This window comes from Macaca nemestrina, chromosome 1, assembly GCF_043159975.1.
Source record: "Macaca nemestrina isolate mMacNem1 chromosome 1, mMacNem.hap1, whole genome shotgun sequence".
Taxonomy (NCBI): Eukaryota; Metazoa; Chordata; class Mammalia; order Primates; family Cercopithecidae; genus Macaca; species Macaca nemestrina.
Window position 1 is genome coordinate 141,162,100 of NC_092125.1, and position 18,504 is coordinate 141,180,603.

General features: G+C 37.3%; 1 protein-coding gene across 2 annotated transcripts in view; it reads right to left on the reverse strand.

Annotated features, from left to right (window-relative positions):
• Positions 1–5,247: 5,247 nt before the first annotated feature.
• Positions 5,248–18,504, reverse strand: part of LOC105485386 (BTB domain containing 8) — a 98,846-nt gene continuing 85,589 nt past the window's right edge. For both annotated transcript variants that reach the window (XM_011747693.2, XM_011747692.2), the window contains exons 14-18: positions 12,757–13,483; positions 12,402–12,489; positions 11,853–11,992; positions 7,423–9,753; positions 5,248–6,111 (exon numbers count right to left, since the gene is read on the reverse strand). In XM_011747693.2, the coding sequence (XP_011745995.2) occupies positions 5,642–6,111; positions 7,423–9,753; positions 11,853–11,992; positions 12,402–12,489; positions 12,757–13,483 (3,756 nt within the window). In that variant the 3' untranslated portion in view covers positions 5,248–5,641. The remainder of the gene's footprint in view (positions 6,112–7,422; positions 9,754–11,852; positions 11,993–12,401; positions 12,490–12,756; positions 13,484–18,504) is intronic.

The following is an 18,504-nucleotide window of genomic DNA, read 5'->3' on the forward strand; positions in this document are numbered from 1 at the left end:
CTTAAAAATGAACACAACTACTTATTTTTCTGTGCCTTGTAGAAGACATTAAAAATATGAGTTAAAAGATAAAGCTAAGTGCAGCAGTAGGCGCCTTGTAGTCCCAGCTACTTGGGAGGCTGGGATTATAGGTATGAGCCACCATGTCTGGCCTTATTTCTTTCAAGATCACAAGAGATCGGATGTGTTCAGGGTCGTATGGCAGTAAACAGGCCTTGTTCCTTAATGGTGGATCCCAAGAGGAGAAAGGGCTTAAAGATACAAAGCTACAGGCCTGGCATGGTGGCTCACACCCATAATCCCAGCACTTTGGGTGGCCAAGGCAGGAGGATCGCTTGAGCCCAGGAGTTCAGAGACTGGCCTGGGCAACACAGGGAGACCCTGTCTCTACAAAAATAAAAAATAAAAAATTAGCCAAGCGGAGTGGTGCGTGCCTGTTGTCCCAGCTACCTGGGAGGCTGAGGTGGGAGGATTGCTTGAGCCAGGGAGGTTGAGGCTGTAGTGAGCCATGATCATGCCATTGCACTCAAAGCCTGAGCAACAACGCAAGACCATCTCAAAAAAAAAAAAAAAAAAAAAAGAAAAAGAAAAAAGAAAACACTACATTTCTGATATAGCTTGCCTAGTTGCTTATCAGAAAGGCAATTTACACTTCTAAAGCATCATATGAGGCTCCCAAACTTATCATTCTCTTGCTAACATTGAATTTTTAAAAAAAGCCAAAAAAAAAAAAACAAAAAAAAACCGAAAAAAAAAACCTTCTGTAATCCCACCACTTTGAGAGGCTGAGGTGGGAGGATCACTTGAGCCCACAAATTTGAGACCAGCCTGGGCAACATGGCGAAACCCTGTCTCTACAAAAAATACAAAAATTAGCCTGTCATGTCTGTAGGCCCAGCTACTCAGGAGGCTGAGGTGGGGGGATCACCTGAGCCTGAGAGGTTGAGGCTGCAGTGATGATTGTGCCACTGCACTCCAGCCTGGGGGACAGAGTGAGACCCTGTTTCGACAAAACAAAACAAACAAAACATTAATCTCTCCTCACCTTGGTCTCCTACTTCTACTTCTGAATGCACCAGTTCAGTGTCTGTCTCATGCTTTTCTGACTATTCCACAGCATTTTGTCCTCAGCCTCTTTAATGTCCCCCCAGGCATCTCAAACTCAGTGTGTCCCAAATTAAACTGATCTTCACTCCTACACTTGCTCCTGTTTTTGGTTAATGACATCATCAACCACCCAGGCACCCTAGTCAGAAAACTGAGTCTTTTAAGATGATTCCCATCTCTCATTTCCCACATCCAAAGACTCACTAAAGGTTTCAATTCCACCTCTTAAATCCCTCAAACATGTCCACTCCTCTGTCTCCACTGCCACTGCCCTATTCAAGCTTTTATTATTGCCACCGACTCATTAGTCTCCTGGCCTTGTCACCCTGCTCCATTCCATTCGACATCCTGCTACCAGAGTCATCTAAAATGCAAACCTGATCCTGTTAATCTCTGGATTCTACTTTCCTGTCCAACTTCATCCCCTGCCCTTCCCATCCATTTCCTTCTCTCTCTAGCCATACGGAACAACAGAATTCCCCACTGCCTTTGAACTTTTTCTGCCAAGAGTGTGACTTTTTGCCTTATGAATTCCTACTAATCCTTAGAGAGCAAAGCAGCCCATCCAAGCACTCCAAATTACACTTATACTCAGCTTTATTATAACACTTAACATTGCAATTTTGCAATTTTTATTTAACAATCTCCCTTATTAGATGGAGATGCTCAAGGCTATGTCATTCATCTTTTCATTCCCAGCACTAGCAAAGTTTTGGGAACATAGTAGGCCCTCAGTATGTGGAATGAATGTTATTTCTGATAGCAATTTATTTCTTTGAGATGGGGTCTCACTCTATTGTTCAGGTTGGAGTGCAGTGGTGCAATCACAGCTCACTGCAGTCTCTAACTCCTGGGCTCAAGTGATCCTCCTGCCTTAGCAGGAGTAGCTAGGACTATAGGTGCGTGTTACCATGCCCAGCTAGTTAAAAAAAAAAAATTTGTTTTAAAGATGGGGTTTTGTCATGTTGCCCAGGATGGTCTTGAACTCCTGAGCTCAAAGCAATCAGTCTGCCTTAGCCTCCCAAAGTGCTGGGATTACAGGTGTGAGCCACCGTGTCCAGCCTCTGACAACAATTTAAAAATTTCTTTCCATCTTCTGACACTATGTAATCATTCACCAAGTTCTATAAGTCTCAACTCACCTAATGTCTCTATTACCAAATCCTTCTCAATTCCCTATTTCTAAGGTCAACAAAACTATCATAATTGCATCCTGACAGGTTGGGCACTTCTCCATACTTGGCCGTCTTCATTACTGCTGGTTATCTTTCTAAAACACACCTGGTTATGTTACCTAACTACTTAAAAAACAACTTTGGTCATTACTCATTGTGAATTGTAGGTGGTTATTTCCCAAGAACATGGAAATACATTGTGTTAAATTAAATAAATGAATGCATAATAAAGGAGACATAATACCCACCAAATACAAGGCTTAAACACTTTGAAGACTGCATTTATAACAACAACTTTGGGAACCCAGCACTAGCTCAACTGTTTTTATTATTATTTTCCTTTTTTGTTTTTTTGAGATAGAGTCTTGCTCTGTCGCCAGGCTGGAGTGCAGTGGCGAAATCTCGGCTCACAGCAACCTCTGCCTCCCAGGTTCAAGCGATTCTCCTACCTCAGCCTTCCAAGTAGCTGGGACTACAGGCGCATGCCACCATGCCCAGCTAATCTTTTATATTTTTAGTAGAGACGGGGTTTCACCGTCTTAGCCACGATGGTCTCGATTTCCTGACCTTGTGATCCGCCCACCTCGGCCTCCCAAAGTGCTGGGATTACAGGCGTGAGCCACCGTGCCCGGCCCACCAGCTCAACTCTTTAGCCCTATCTCCTATTCTTCCTCCCTACACTCAATACCCACCCTGGTCACTATTCCTTAATGTAGTGCCCTATCTAGACTTCCCTGCCACCAAATTCCTACTCATCCTTGGGCCAGCATCAGATGTTACCTGGTTTCACCAACAAATGGTATAATGGGGGCTTTAAACCCTTTCCATATACCTCATCATTCCTCCCTAAGCAACCCAAATCAAAAAAAAAAAAAAAAAAAAATTTCATATGGATGATTAGAGTTTTGCAATCTCATGTACACTATGTACAAAAAGCATCTTTAAAAAGATTTATATTTTTATTATCTGCATAAAATCTAAGTAAAAGCAAAGTACTCGCTATACAAGTGCTTCTTCAAGCCAAGTCCCTTGGCTTAACTTCCAACTAGACTGCAGCTAGTAAAACTCCGCCGCAGAAATTCTGAAGCAGTCACAGACTATTACTTGCCCTAAAAAGTTTTCTCTAACCTCTTCCTGACAAGCTGTCCTTCTGGACTCCCATACAAACAATAGTATAGTATGTCATTTTCTCCTTTGGTTTCTTCCACAATGGTAGTTCATCCAGGGTAAGTATTCTACACTAGTTTCCTCATGTGTAAAATAAAGATAAGAAGACATATCTCATAGAATTAGATGTGTTAATGCATATTTAAAGCACTTAGCATAGAATCTAACATGTTGTGTGGTTCACAAAGAGCATGCTATGAAAACACAGTATGTCCTGAAATTCTCTGCGTGGTTACTACATAAGCAAAATGCCTTCCTAGTCAGTTATCTACTTGTAGATGTGATGCGAAACTCAGTAGATTTTAATGTTTAGCAGTTTAAGATTTTAAGACCTTAAAACTGGGAAAATAAATTTTCAATTATAAATTTGTGAACTTCTGAGAAGTTTATGAAAATAACCCTTAAAAGTTTCACATTTGAAGAAAAAGAAAACAGTGTCTTGGGAATTTGTGCTGTCTTTAGACTCTATCATATAATACTTCTTTACACTGCAAACTATTTGTACTGCAAACTACCTGTAAGTGTATTTGATCTCAGGTTTGTGAGAAAAATAAAGTGTGTTGTGTGGTAGAAACAATAACAAAGTGGTATTATTGTGGGCTACAGATATTGAATCCTAGCCCACAAATTAGCTGTGGGATCTTGGGCAAGCTCTTCATTCCTCTGGGCATCAGAGCCCTTCTTTGGAATTTGAAGAGATAAGACGAAATAATCTCTAAATTCCCATCCAGCTCTAAGTTACAAAGTTTTTGTAATACCATATTTTGAGCTTTCTCTTATTCCTCCCATGTCCCCTTATTAGAAACTATTTATTTATTTATTTATTTATTTATTATTTATTTTTAGGGCAGGAATCAAGTCTTACTTTCTTTACACCCAAGTGCCTAAATCCAGAGCCTGTTTCTTGACTTTGAATGAATGAGTTAGTAACTGTTTCTTGAACAAGTGCTCCTCTTCACAGGGCTAGTTTTAAAAAAGGCATAGTAAATTTATGGTATAATAGATGAGCAGCTAACCCTAACATAACTATGTTATTAGAACAAATAATTGTGTATTAATGACTTGGTATTCAATACAGTTATAGATCATATTATTTTTTGAAGACTTCACTAATTTATAAAAGGGATTCTAAACTATTTCCTTACTTCTGACATATTTCAGAGAATTATGAGTCACAAAGCTTTGAGAGAGGCTTATTTATGAAATCCCATAATCCTACAGGCAATATCAAAATTCCAATATCAGGAATACCCAAGTACTCGCTAACAGGAAGCATTTTGTAGCAAAGGTTTTTATCTTTGACTTACTACCAGAATTACAGACTGAAAGACAATCTGACTGAGGAAATAAGGAACTGGCGTATACTGACACACCAAGAAAGCAAACATGAGTGTGTGTGTGCACATACATACACATACACACAATTTAAACTCCATAACTCAGTTGCCTCATATACTCGTTTTCAAGTTTATATTTAGTGCTGGCTTATTGCAGGTGCAGTTCCAACATATCCCAAACATGGAATAGAAAATGGAGAATGAGCGACTACCTGTAAAGGAAGTTTATGCTTTTGAACAAGGGCAGATTCTCTTCTCTGGATATATCCCCAAAAGAGAGAGACAGGAAATTCCATTTCTCTTGTTTTAGCAATGATGTGGTTGAAATTTGAGATGTACTTGCTTCAGAATTTCCTGGGCCTGAATTGTTGGGAAAGCTAAGATTTTTCCCAACACTCAGCTATCAGCCTCAATCACCTAAATGTGAGTTTGAATGTTATTCACAGAAAACTCTACATGAATGGACACAAGCACAGTAAGTTTTTTATTGTTAAATTACTATGTTACCATATGCAGAGCAAAAAGTAAAGGGACTGATCTACTTGTGCATTCACATTTTAAATTCTTGAATAATGAACAAGTGAACAAATGATCAGTTAGGAAAGGAAAACTGAAGCAAGGGTTTCCTTACAAGTCTTCTAATTTTTCTAATAATTATAGAAAACATGCTCAAAAACTTTAGAAAAACATTTTTCTGTATGTGATATATTAATAAATAAACTATGTTTACCTCATTAAATTGGAAAGACTCAATATTAAGGAAAGTTTATATCTGGCTAATGCAATTATCATTTGGATATAATATAGGCATCAAAAAATAAAGGAGTGGCATAAATTTTTCCAAAATGTTAACACTTAATGCTGAGTTTCCAGTTCCAGAATTGTCCACTCCCCTTGAGGCGAACAATCTTCAGAGGAAAAACTAGCCATGGTGATGCTCGCTGAGGAATCATCAAGTGGAGATGTTAGTTCACTCCATCTGTTCAAAGTGTCAATATGTGCTATACCCTGAGGTTTTGAGCTATCTCGCGCTAAAAGTAGTGTCTGATTGATTAGATACTGTGCTAAATTTAAGTCTTCAGGAACGGAATTTGTAACATCTAAGTTTGAATCCTGTTCAGAGAGCAGTTGCTTTAGTAGTGTCCAATCTTGTTTTGCAAAATGTTGGTCATCTTCAAAATCCATATCTGTAACATGTGTTTCTGATTCCACTTTCTGCTCAAATGCTTCTATTACATCCATCTCATATATTGGAGACAGGGTTTTTGAAGGCCGATGGTCATACATGCAGGTTAGTGCCAGTGTGTCACAATCATCTATGTCTCCTGAAATAATTCATAATACTACACAATGTAAAAATTGCACGTTGGTACCCTTCAGAGTTTTGTAGAATATTAACACAATATAACAGTGATAGTCCAAAAAAAAAAAAAAAAAAAAAAAAAAAAAAAAAAAAAAAAAAAAACCACCACCACAATGGGAAAAATAACATCTATACAAAATTGACAAGATTTTTGAGGCATTTTTCTGTGTTAAAAATTCAAGGGTAACGTTTAGAAGCAAAATCAACATAGGCAACTAACAATAATTCTCCATAGTTTAATCTGAAAACTTGTGATACAGAAAACAAATTATTTAAACATAAACATAGAATGTGCACATATATCTAATTCACTACAATAGAAAAAGAGGAAAAAAAAGACATAGTGTTTTGATGATGACTTAGGGTAAGTCCGTTGCAAAAGCAGGGGGGGATAAATACATTTCACCTAAAGGCTTATTTGTATATTGCACATGCAAAGGAAGATGCAAGCAAAGACAAACAAACAAAAAAGTACAACTTCAAAGACCTCCTTATTCTTCCGATTTTGCTGAACAGGAAACTACTGATCAGTATTTTTCTTAGTTATAATACACAATAGCTACTCAGTTAGCCACTATTGCATATTTTAAATGTGGGTCATTAGTCTGAATTACTATAATAAGGAAGACAAAAAACACAAAACAATTAGACAGAAAATCATCTAAACAATATGAAATAAGCCTGGGCTTTTTTCATATATTATCATTGCTTCTAAATATAATCTCTTTTAGGAAATTTATCTTTTTATTTGAAAATTTTAGAATAGAGAGATCCTGAAAATTTTAATCTCTGTAAAATGTATATAAATTGTAAATCAATCTAGTTGTCAAAATAGTTCAGTGCTTTTAGTTACATATTACTAGAGTTATTGCACAGGCCTTTAATATACTATCAAGTCTATAAATCATATCCAATGTATAATAAAATTTCTAATAGTCAAGAATTCTTGTGTTAAATTATACATAAATAACTAAATAGCAGCAAACTAAGGTTTTCTATTTATTGTTTCATGTAAAATCTCTTAGTAGGTTAGCTCTATATAACAATCAAAATGTTTACTATATATTACTTCTTCATTAGGATTTTAAGTGAACAATAAAGAATGAGTAACTAGCTAATTTTCATATTAAGAAACTTTTCATTTAAAATTTTAATCTGTTGCTTAAGTAATTATTCTATTTGACTAAAATATAACATTCAGGGCTTCATACAACTTTAAAATTTTATAAACTTATTTTCTTATGCATTTAGCATTTCTATTTCTGTACATTACCTGCAGATAAAGCAATATTAGCTTTTTCAGTAGCTGTAGAATGGCTCTCTTTCACTGGACCTTCCTGAGGCAGAACTTGACTCCGAAAGGAGTCTAGAGATTTTGTAGAGCTGTTCTTTGGTATGTCAGAATTGGGTTCTCTTTGATGAAGCTCCAAGTGACATGGTCTTTCTTGAGATTTTACATCACTATCCAAGAATTTGCTGCGTTGCTGAATGTCATTATCTACACTGCTTCCATTGTTTACTTTTTTATCTTCTGGAAGAAGCTGTCTGCCTCTACTGGATAGGACATCTATTGTGTTCTTTTTTCCTGTGGCTGAAACACTCTGTTTATTTTTTCTTGAAGAGTCAATGCTACTAAGATCCAAGAGAGTGCTTTCATTTTTACATACACTATTGCCTTTATTTTGTTTACATTCTAAAATATTATTTTCACTTTCTCGTGAGAATCTGGAATAGCAAGTCCTTCCATGATGTTCATGAGAAATGCCATCAAAAACATCAGAAGGTGAAAAAGAATCTACAGAAGGCTGAAAGGGAGTATGGACTTCTCCTTCATCTGATCCCAGCTCTTCACATTCATCAACTGAAAGTAAAACTGACCTTTTAAACTTTTTATTTGCAGAAAATTCACGACTTTCATTTTCAGTTGCATCTTCAAAAGCTAAATTAATTATTCCCTGAAACTGCTGAGGAACTGGGTTAGATACAGAGAAATTTTCTGCAACATTTTCAGCTTCAGATCTTTCATCCTCTGTTTCATCTGCTGAAGAAGATACTTGATCTATTTCCTGAGCAAACTGGACACTGCCTCGTGGAATATTTTCTTTTTCCCTAGGGTGAACTATTGTAGATCGAGACCAAATTTCTGGCCTTTTCCTAGGGATTTCATCATCACTTGTTGAATTAACTTGGAAAAGATCATTACTACTTTGCTTTTTCATTTTTACTTCAATTCTTAAATTACTATCATAAATTTTTAATTCTTCAGGAGTACTGGTATCACTGCTACTTCTTCCAAGAAAATCATGGCACAGCATAGTGCCACATTTAGAGATACCTCTGTCATTTGACCCATCATCATCCTGAGACCCTCCGGCATCATAGTCTTCAGATCTGGGCTTTATGTCATCGGAGGATGTGGTAGCACTGCCAGTATCAGATTCAGGACTCTCTCTCTGATGCAGAACACCAGTACTCAAATTCCAGTGACCCACAAATGGAGTTTCTGGAGTTTCACGGCTCTCTGGAGATTCTGATGTTTCCATATTTTTAGGAGAATTTTTTTCTGACAGCTGTCCTGAAAAACACTTGGAGGAAACATCTGAGTCTGCTGTAGCATGTTTGTCTTCATCCATAGCAGAGGCATCAGACAACTTACTAGAAATTGTCAGTCCTTCCAAAGGAACTTTCAATTTTTTGTCTTCTTGAGCAGAATTTAAGGTACCATATGCCCTTTCAGGAATACACAGTGAAACATCTTCCACACATTTAATACTTGATTGTTTGTTTGTATCTTTTCTCCCTACTTGGTTCTCCCTATCTGATGTCAAATGGATTTGCCCTGCACTTGTTGAGTCTAAATCACAAACTGGATTAGAGTTCAAGGAATTTTCATTTGGATTTGGAACCATGTATTTTAGGGCTGTGGTGCTATACAATTTTGAATTTACATTATCACTCCCATCAGAATGACAACATATGTTAGCTGCATTGCAATGATCTGTTTCTTTGTGATTGGGAAATTTTGTTTCACTTTTATCTAAACAAATCTGTTTGGATTCCAGTTTGTGTTTTAATGATTTATCCAGCTTTGAAATATTTTGGCATTCTAACACCAACTTCTCTTTTTCTTGATCATGTAATGGCTTTTGTGGGTCAAGCCTGCAGGATGACTGGAGTGCTTCTGCATCACTGATTTCAGATGCAAGATTAATGAGAGGTTTGTGAGGCTTCTGTTCAGAAACACTGTCCTTGTTGTTATTTTCACGCACATCATGAAACATACTTTTTTGGACAATAGATGTTTCACTTTTTAAAGGTCTTTGGGAGGAAGGATGAGTTTTTGACATAACCTGTCCAGGAAGCATTTTCTGTTTTGAATCTTTATTATTCAAAGTTTCACCTTTCTTTGACTGATTTAGATTTTTAGGCATTGCCACTATTTTTGCATTAACCTTAGGCAAAGCTGTGTGTACTTGCTTGACGATTTTTCTCTTAGGTGCTTGTTTCTCTGTAGGCATATTATGGTCCAACTTTGCCACATTTTCATCAGACTGCCTTGAAGAGACTGAAGATTTTACTGAGTTTGGTGACTCTCCTTGGGATCCTAAGAAAAGTAAGAGGGTATATTCAGAAATGTATTATCACCTCCAATTTGTGAGTAAAATTTAATATTTGTTTTAAAATTACTTCAGAAAAAATAAAATCAAGACCACAATGGAAGGGTAACATATCTATGATCAAATGGACAAGCACAGATTAGGAATCAGTTACATGATAAAATAAAAAAAAAATTTCAATTAGAAATATAGAGGGATTACTCCAGGGTCCCAGTAAAAATTACTAAAATAGGATCTCTCTTCCTCAAGTAAAGAGACTTGATTTTTATGCCAAAACTGGATTTGCAAAAATGTATGAGGGTAAAAAAATCGGATTTTCTTTTATCAAAGGAGCAAGAAAGGTCTTCCCTTTGAAGTTTTCAGAGAAAAAAAAACAGTGTGTTCTACATAGCTGAAAAGGAGAATCAAGCTAAATATAAAATAAATAGAACTGTTAAAATTGTTGCAGTTGTTTTCTTCAAACATGAATAAAACCAATTTACTTGTCATAACCAGATTATTATTACTGTAGCTCATTAGGGTTAACAACTTAGATCTCCAGTGGAAACTAGAACTGCTGACTGGAAAGAAGGGGATTAATTTGGGGAATCCATTTGTTTACACTGGTGAAAGTCTTAGAGATGATATTTTGGACATTCAAATCTGTCAAACAGAATTATCAAATATTTTTAAATGTTTAATATTTAGCTATTACTAGGATATGAAAATATTTTCTCTGCCTTATTTTTAATTGATTTTCAGTAATAACTCATAATCCAAATCAAAACTGTTTTTAGGATTTTACAAACTGCTTTTACATATGTGAATGCTTGATACATAAAAGCAATTTTGAAAATCAGTTATTATGTTAGCAAATTATGCAATCTGATCAGTACTCTTTTCCTTTTCAGAACACTGAAAACCAATGGACTCACACAGATTCTGGAAGGGAAATTCTTCCTCCTTATGTATCATAGTTGTTTAGACTGCATTATTATTATCTTTTTTTTTGTTTGTTTGTTTTTTGTTTTTTTTTTGTTTTTTTGAGACGGAGTCTCACTCTGTCGCCCAGTCTGGAGTGCAGTGGCGCGATCTTGGCTCACTGCAAGCTCCGCCTCCCGGGTTCACGCCATTCTCCTGCCTCAGCCTCCTGAGTAGCTGGGACTACAGGCGCCCGCCACTGCGCCCGGCTAATTTTTTGTATTTTTAGTAGAGACGTGGTTTCACCGTGGTCTCGATCTCCTGACCTTGTGATCCGCCCGCCTCGGCCTCCCAAAGTGCTGGGATTACAGGCGTGAGCCACCGCGCCCGGCCTTATCTTTTTTTTTTAGATAAGAGTGTCACCGAGCCTGGAATGCAGAGGCATGATCTCGGCTCCCTGCAACCTCCGCCTCCTAGGTTCAAGCAATTCTCCTGTCTCAGCCTCCCAAGTAGCTGGGACAACAGGCACACACCATCACACCTGGCTAATTTTTGTGTTTTTAGTAGAGATGGGGTTTCACTATATTGGTCAGGCTGGTCTTGAACTCCTGACCTCAGGTGATCCACCTGCCTTGGCCTCCCAGAGTACTTGGATTACAGGCATGAGCCACTGCACCCAGCCTACACTATTACTTTTTAAAGAGTTCTTCAGTGCCAGTTTTACAAATGAAATTCCTATAATTAACAATGGAACTTTCAAGAAACATGGGCATAATATTTAAAAGGACCAGAAATGCAGCTAAACTAGTAACTCCCTTAATTATTTCTCTCACAAGAGACAATAAAACCAAATAGAGGCCAGGTGTGTTGACTCATGCCTGTAATCCCAACACTTTGGGAGGCAGACGAAGGAGGATTGCAGCGTGATCATGCCACTGTACTCCAGCCTGGGTGACAGAGCAAGACCCTGTCTCAACAATAACAACAACAAAACAACAAAACCAAACCTACATCCCAAAACACCTGTCTGAAAAGTATACAATCTCATCTCTATGGTGTGAAACAAACACAAAATGAGTAAAACCATATTTTGCTTATTTGCTCCTGAAGTTCCAAATCAGAGTTTGGCTTATCCAGTTTACACAAGGAAATAATTTCAAGATATCCAGTACTATTTCAGCTTTACCTTGAGTTTTAGTAAGATTAGATGGGGTACTCTTTGTCCTCTGCTGAGCTGCGCCATATCCATTGCTAGTTCCTCTTTTCTTCAAAATTGCCTGTGGTACTGGCTCACTATATCCTTTGCCACTGACCTTCTTTAGTACACTAAGAAAAATTATTTGCATTCAGTATTACACTGAGATTCCAAAACATGAACTTTTTAAAAGACCGATACCTGAAACAGTTTTTTTTTCAAGAAATAAAAAATACATCTCTCCTGAAAATAGAAAAATCATATGCTCATAAGTCTTTAAGTTTGTAAAACTGTAGATCAAGTATAATAAAGCAATGCATAATCATATACCATAGTATACATTAAGATATTCTTTTAAATATTGTGCCTCATTTTGCATATACTAATTTCTTTTAATAAACTGTGTTAAATTATGTAAATACACTAAATTTTTTTAACAAAAAATAAAAGATATTTTAAAAATATTTAGCTAGAAGTTAGTATATAATTAACTTTGAGAGAAAGCTAACAGATAGGTTAAAATACTGAATGAAGACCTACCTGTTATTTATATTAGTGTCTTGTTCATGAATACTTTTTTTATTGGAAGTTCCATTGGTAACTTTTGAAACAGGTCGAGATTTTATGGCTAAAAATTAAGAAAAAGTGAGTCATAAGATAGAATACATTAAATATGTAACAAATATGTATAAGTTTACTGGTTAGACACTATAAACAAAATGAAATATTAAAGTGGGAAGGACTACATTTTTTCTCAGTTTGCATAAGTACATATAAATAAGTATTCTGTTGGCATTTGAAACTAAATAAAAGCCCAAATACAGGTTTAGGTTTTTGTTTTTTTAAGGAACTTTAACTGTCAGGAGATATTAAAAATTACAGTGCTAAAACCCACCTACAGTGGAATTTTTGACACTATCTACACTGTTTTTCACCATCTGTGCTGGAGAATCACAAAAGGATAGTTTATGTCCAGAAGGCTTTTCTTCTCCTATTGATCCATTTTCTTTTGGTTCATCCAGACATTCAGTGGAAATTGAGAATTCCATACTTGAATCTGTGGATCTGCTGGAGGGTCCTGCGATGCTGAGGCATGGAGAATCCTTCCCTGTCGCTTTCTTCAAAGGCTTTGCTTTGGCTTGCACATTTAAGTTTCCTGTGAGTACCTTGGGTCTGGCACCTGTAATTTGCCCTTCCTGATTTCTCACTCCTTTCCCATTTAGTAAATTCTTCTGTTCAGTTGCTGCTGCTGCTGCTGCTGCTGCTGTTGCTGATCTTTCTACAACTTGTCTAGGTGACATGTTTTCCAACCGTGCATTCTCACCATTTCCTGTTTTGGATTTTATTATAGTTTTGGGCTTTCTAGAAACATTTTTTCCCCCAGTTTTTAGTTGTTTTGTAATTTTAGATGCTATTTTTGTACCATCTTTTTCCTTTACATCATCTTGCTTCAGAGTTTTATTTATACTATTTCTATTGGTACTTGATGAATGTCCAGATGCTCCTAATCCATCGGATTTCATCTTTTTATTAGTAGAGAGATAACTCCAACACTCTTTCTTGTTATTTTCCCTCCAAGATTTGATTTTTATATCACCAGAGTCAGAAACTTGTTTCCTTTGCTATAAAGAAGAAAAAAAATACTTTGTAATTTGACTGAAATCTTTAACATATAATATTATGTGTTTCCAAAAACCAGTCTTTCAAAGAAGAAAAAAATAGAAAAGTTCAATTTTTGATTTAAGGTCAAAGCTTGAACTGTCTTTGATCATTTGGATCAAAACTTTGTCTCAGACTACCTTAATCAAATCTGAAATACAGCATAAGTGTTTATTTTAAAGGCATGCTATTCTATTAAATTAAATAAATAAATAACAGGAATGCTTTTTTAATGTATGAAGTTTTGGTATAAATTAATGTCTATAAAGATTCAGGATGCCTTGAGGAATGATAATATCCAAGATTTTTTAGAAGGCTTACTCCCATGTTTTATACTACATCTTTTGTATACATCATCCCACTTAAACCTCACAACAGTCCCATGAAATAGCTCCTGTGGCTGTTTCTATTTCTTAGACAATAAATTGAGGATTAAAGTAGGTATGTGATTTACCCCAGGTCTCAGGTTGGTGAGGGACAGAACCAGGACTTGAACTCATGATTTAACCTCACACCAAAGTCATCTATATGGCATAATTTGAGGGAACATTATAAAGATTTTCAATAAAAATTCTCTCTTCAACCTTATCCCAAGTGCCAGAAATTTTATAATTAAAGACTTAATCCTCTGTGGGAAGAATACTTTACTTCTTGGAGTCCTTATTTAAAAAAAAAAAAAATTTTTTTTAAAGCTCCTAGGAAGCACAGCACATCAATACACTACATCTGCAAAGCTTGGTTTTTGGACAAATAAGATACTAGTACAGCACTGGCTGGCTATAGGAAGTGAAGGAAAAGGGATCCTAAAAATAGTTGAAATAGCCTAAAAAGGGACAAATAAAATGGCACTGAAGATAAACGTACCTACTTCATCATTTTCCTTAGACCCAACCTTGATATGAAAGGGAACAAAGAAAATTTTTAAGTTGGTAGAAATTCTAGAAAAATATTTTAAGATCATATTGTCATTCTTTTTTTTTTTTTTTTTTTTGAGACAGAGTCTTGCTCTGTCACCCAGGCTGGAGTGCAGTGGCCCAATCTCAGCTCACTGCAACCTCCGCCTCCCAGGTTCAAGCAATTCTCCTGCCTCAGCCTCCCGAGTAGCTGGGACTACGCCACCACACTCGGCTAATTTTTTTTGTATTTCAGTAGAGATAGGGTTTCACCGTGTTGCCCAGGCTGATCTTGAACACCTGAGCTCAGGCAATCCGCCTGCCTCGGCCTCCCAAAGTGCTAGGATTACAGGTATGAGCCACTGTGCCCAGCCAATATTGTCATTCTTTTTTTTTGAGATGGAGTCTTGCTCTGTCACCAGGCTGGAGTACAGTGGCGTGATCTTGGCTCACTGAAACCTCCGCTTCCCAGGTTCAAGCAATTCTCCTGCCTCAGCCTCCCGAGTAGCTGAGACTACAGGCATGCGCCACCACGCCCAGTTAATTTTTGTATTTTTAGTATAGACGGGGTTTCACCATGTTGGCCAGGATGGTCTTGATCTCTTGACCTCGTGATCCGCCCACCTGGGCCTCCCAAAGTGCTGGGATTACAGGCATGAGCCACCGTGCCCATCCTATTGTCATTCTTTATGTAAGTATGCAAATGGTTTTTTTTTTTTCCCTTTGGAAGCTGTATGAGATTGTAGAGGTCTGAGGCAGAGCCTGTGCTCTCTTCATCTTTCATATCCCTCAGCACCGTATCACATATTGGATACTCAAACAAACAAACAAACAAACAAAAAAAACGTAATGTTGTTAACACTGGGCATATATTGTATATTTTGATATGCAGTTTAAGGTCTATTTTTAAATACGAAAAGCTTCCAATTACATTAAAAGTTGTCAAAGATAAAATAACATATGTGAATGTGTGTGCACACACAAAAATATATAATAAATAACCTCGTTAAATTTAGAAAAAAGGAAAGCATGGTGATAAAGCAACCACTAGATTCTTGTCCTAGTTTTGCCTCTAACCAACCTGGGACATTTCAGAAATTATTAACAGCTTTGGGTCTCAGCTTATGCCTGTCCACAGGGCAGAGACTGGTCCTATTCACAGCAGTCTTCCAGGATTCCATTAAAAAGTTCAAATAGACTTAGTCCTCATTTTTTGTTTTCTTGCTCAAATCTTAGCTCAAAACATAACATTTCTCTATTTTTAATACCTAAAGCCAGGCTGACTCCTGCTTTTAGAACTCCTTCCCACCCTTAACACTAACTCTACTTAATTTATTCTATCCTTGAATTTATGCATCTTGAAGTATTATGCTATGGGTGAAATCTATATAGTATACGGTATAGCTGTATGCCTTGAAAAATTTCACAATAGGCCAGGTGTGGATTGCTTGAGCCCAGGAGTCTGAGACCAGCCTAGGCAACATGGCAAAACTCTGCCTCTACAAAAAAAAAAAAAACACAAACATTAGCCAGGCATGGTAATTTGGGCCTATGCCAGCTATTAAGGAAGCTGAGGTGGAAGGATCCCTTGAGCCCAGAAAGTCAAGGCTGCAGTGAGCCGTGATTATGCCATGCCACTCCAGCCTGGGTGACAGAGTGAGACCCTGTCTCAAAAAATGGGAAAAATTAAACATAATCAAAAGAAGACAGAAGAGTATAATGAATCCTCACATACCTAATAGCCAACTCTAAAAATTATTAATTATTAATTCCCATTTTGTTTCATACACATCTACTCCTATTTTATTTTGAAGCAAATCCCAGATATCATATATTTTATTCTTAAGTACTTTGGTACTAAGCATTCTTCTTAAATTGCTCTATGATGGAAAAATGAAGCAGGCAACAACCACCACCACCACAACAAAACAAACAAAAAACCTCTTCCCTGTCTTCTCTGATAAACTTTCTCCCACCTCCTAGATAGCTCATCCCTGTTTGGAAAACACATTTATTTGCTCCACATTTATTGAGCACTTACTACATACCAGGTAATTGCACATAAATTATTTCACGTAATTTTCACAATAATCCTGTGAGGTTTTATTACTCCATTTTATAAATAAGCAAACTGAGACTCACAGATGACACATAATAAATGTAAAGCCAAAATTTGAACTCTTTATTTTATGTCCAGCATCCATTTCAGCATATCACTGTCTTTCTGGGGGAAACTTACTTCCTTCCCATTGGGAAGGAAACTGTTTCCTTCCAACTGTTCTTAACAGAAAAAAGACTTAGACAACCACAAAGTCAGGAGGATGAGGAAAAATAATGAAACCTTGCTCTATTTTGCAATAAGGCAAGGAAGGAGGAAAAGCCTGGTTGGTAGCAGGGGAAAGGAAGGCAAGTAGGTTAATTCCTCGGGGCCTTTAAAAAACACGGGGATAACAGGGAACACAGAAAAAAATGTCCTAGTGCACCATTTCCTAGAGTATGTTCTGTGGAATCATATAATATGTTTTAAAAGGGTTGAGGGGGCTGGGTGCAGTGGCTTACACCTGTAATCCCAGCACTTTAGGAGGCTGAAGCTGGTGGATCACAAGGTTAGGAGATCAAAACCATCCTGGCTAATACGGTGAAACCCCATCTCTACTAAAATACAAAAAATTAGCCAGGCGTCGTGGGGGGTGCCTGTAGTCCCAGCTACTCGGGAGGCTGAGGCAGGAGAATGGCACGAACCCGGGAGGTGGAGCTTGCAGTGAGCCGAGATCACGCCACTGCACTTCAGCCTGGGTGACAGAGCGAGACTCTGTCTCAAAAAAAAAAAAAAAAAAAAAAAAGGGATGAGGGAACCCTAGTCTTATTCCATAGCTATAACATTGGGGGAAATTTTGGATGCAATAATTCAAAAGTAGTTCTTTAGTGTTTCTCAGCACTTTCAAGGTGTAATATGCGTCATCGGTCTATAAGAGGAGCTATGGGGCTGGGCGTGGTGGCTCACGCCTGTAATCCCAGAACTTTGGGAGGCCGAGACAGGCAGATCACCTGAGGTCGGGTGTTCAAGACCAGCCTGACCAACATGGAGAAACCCCACCTCTACTAAAAATACAAAATTAGCCTGGTGTGGTGGCACATGCCTGTAATCCCAGCTACTCGGAAGGCTGAGGGAGGAGAGCTGCTTGAACCCAGGAGGCTGAGGCTGCGGTGAGCCAAGAACGTGCCATTGCACTCCAGCCTGGGCAACGAGAGCAAAACTCTGTCTCAAAAAAAAAAAAAAAAAAAAAAAGAGGAACTATGGTGTGTGTAGCAACTCTCCAACTTATAGTTGATGCTAGATGGAGCTCATATCTTGTGAAATGCACTTTGGAAACAATCCTAAGAGGTTAACTGGCAAAAACCCAGTTTCCTGGTTTCTCACTCAAGACATTTGGAGCTTGACTTCTTCCTCAAGCCATGAGAACTCTCGGTTGTGGCTTGGAGCTGCATTAGTTCCTATCAACTGGCTGATGAGGAAGAAAAAAGGATTTCCTATTCCACTCTGCTAGGGCAATATGTTCATTGCATTCCAAACTGGAACTCTCAATGTATGTCTATCATTGTACCACACAGAGAAGGTTAGAATAATTTTGTACTTTGAATATATTATTGTTTAAGTGAACATCTGTAAGTTAGTTTGGAACCCTAACCATCATTAATAACATTTTTGGGAAGAAAAATTTATTTCAGGTTATAAGGAAAACAACAAATAACTTTGTGGATGGTAAAACAAACAAACAAAAAACACATAAAACATGACATCTACCATCTTAACCATTTAACATACTTAAGTACTCTTTAATACACTTCAGTAACAGTGTAGTAATGTTAGCTGCACGCACTTTGTTGCACAACAGATAACTTTTCAACTTGCAAAATGGAAACTCTGTACTCATTGAACAACTCCCCCTTTCTCCCTCCCCCTAGTTTTCAGCAACCACAATACTACCTTCTAAGAGTTCAACTACTTTAGATACCTCATATAAGTATAACAAGTAACTTTTAAAGTAAAACACAGTTGTACTCTTAGTACTAATTGCTTTTTTCAAAAA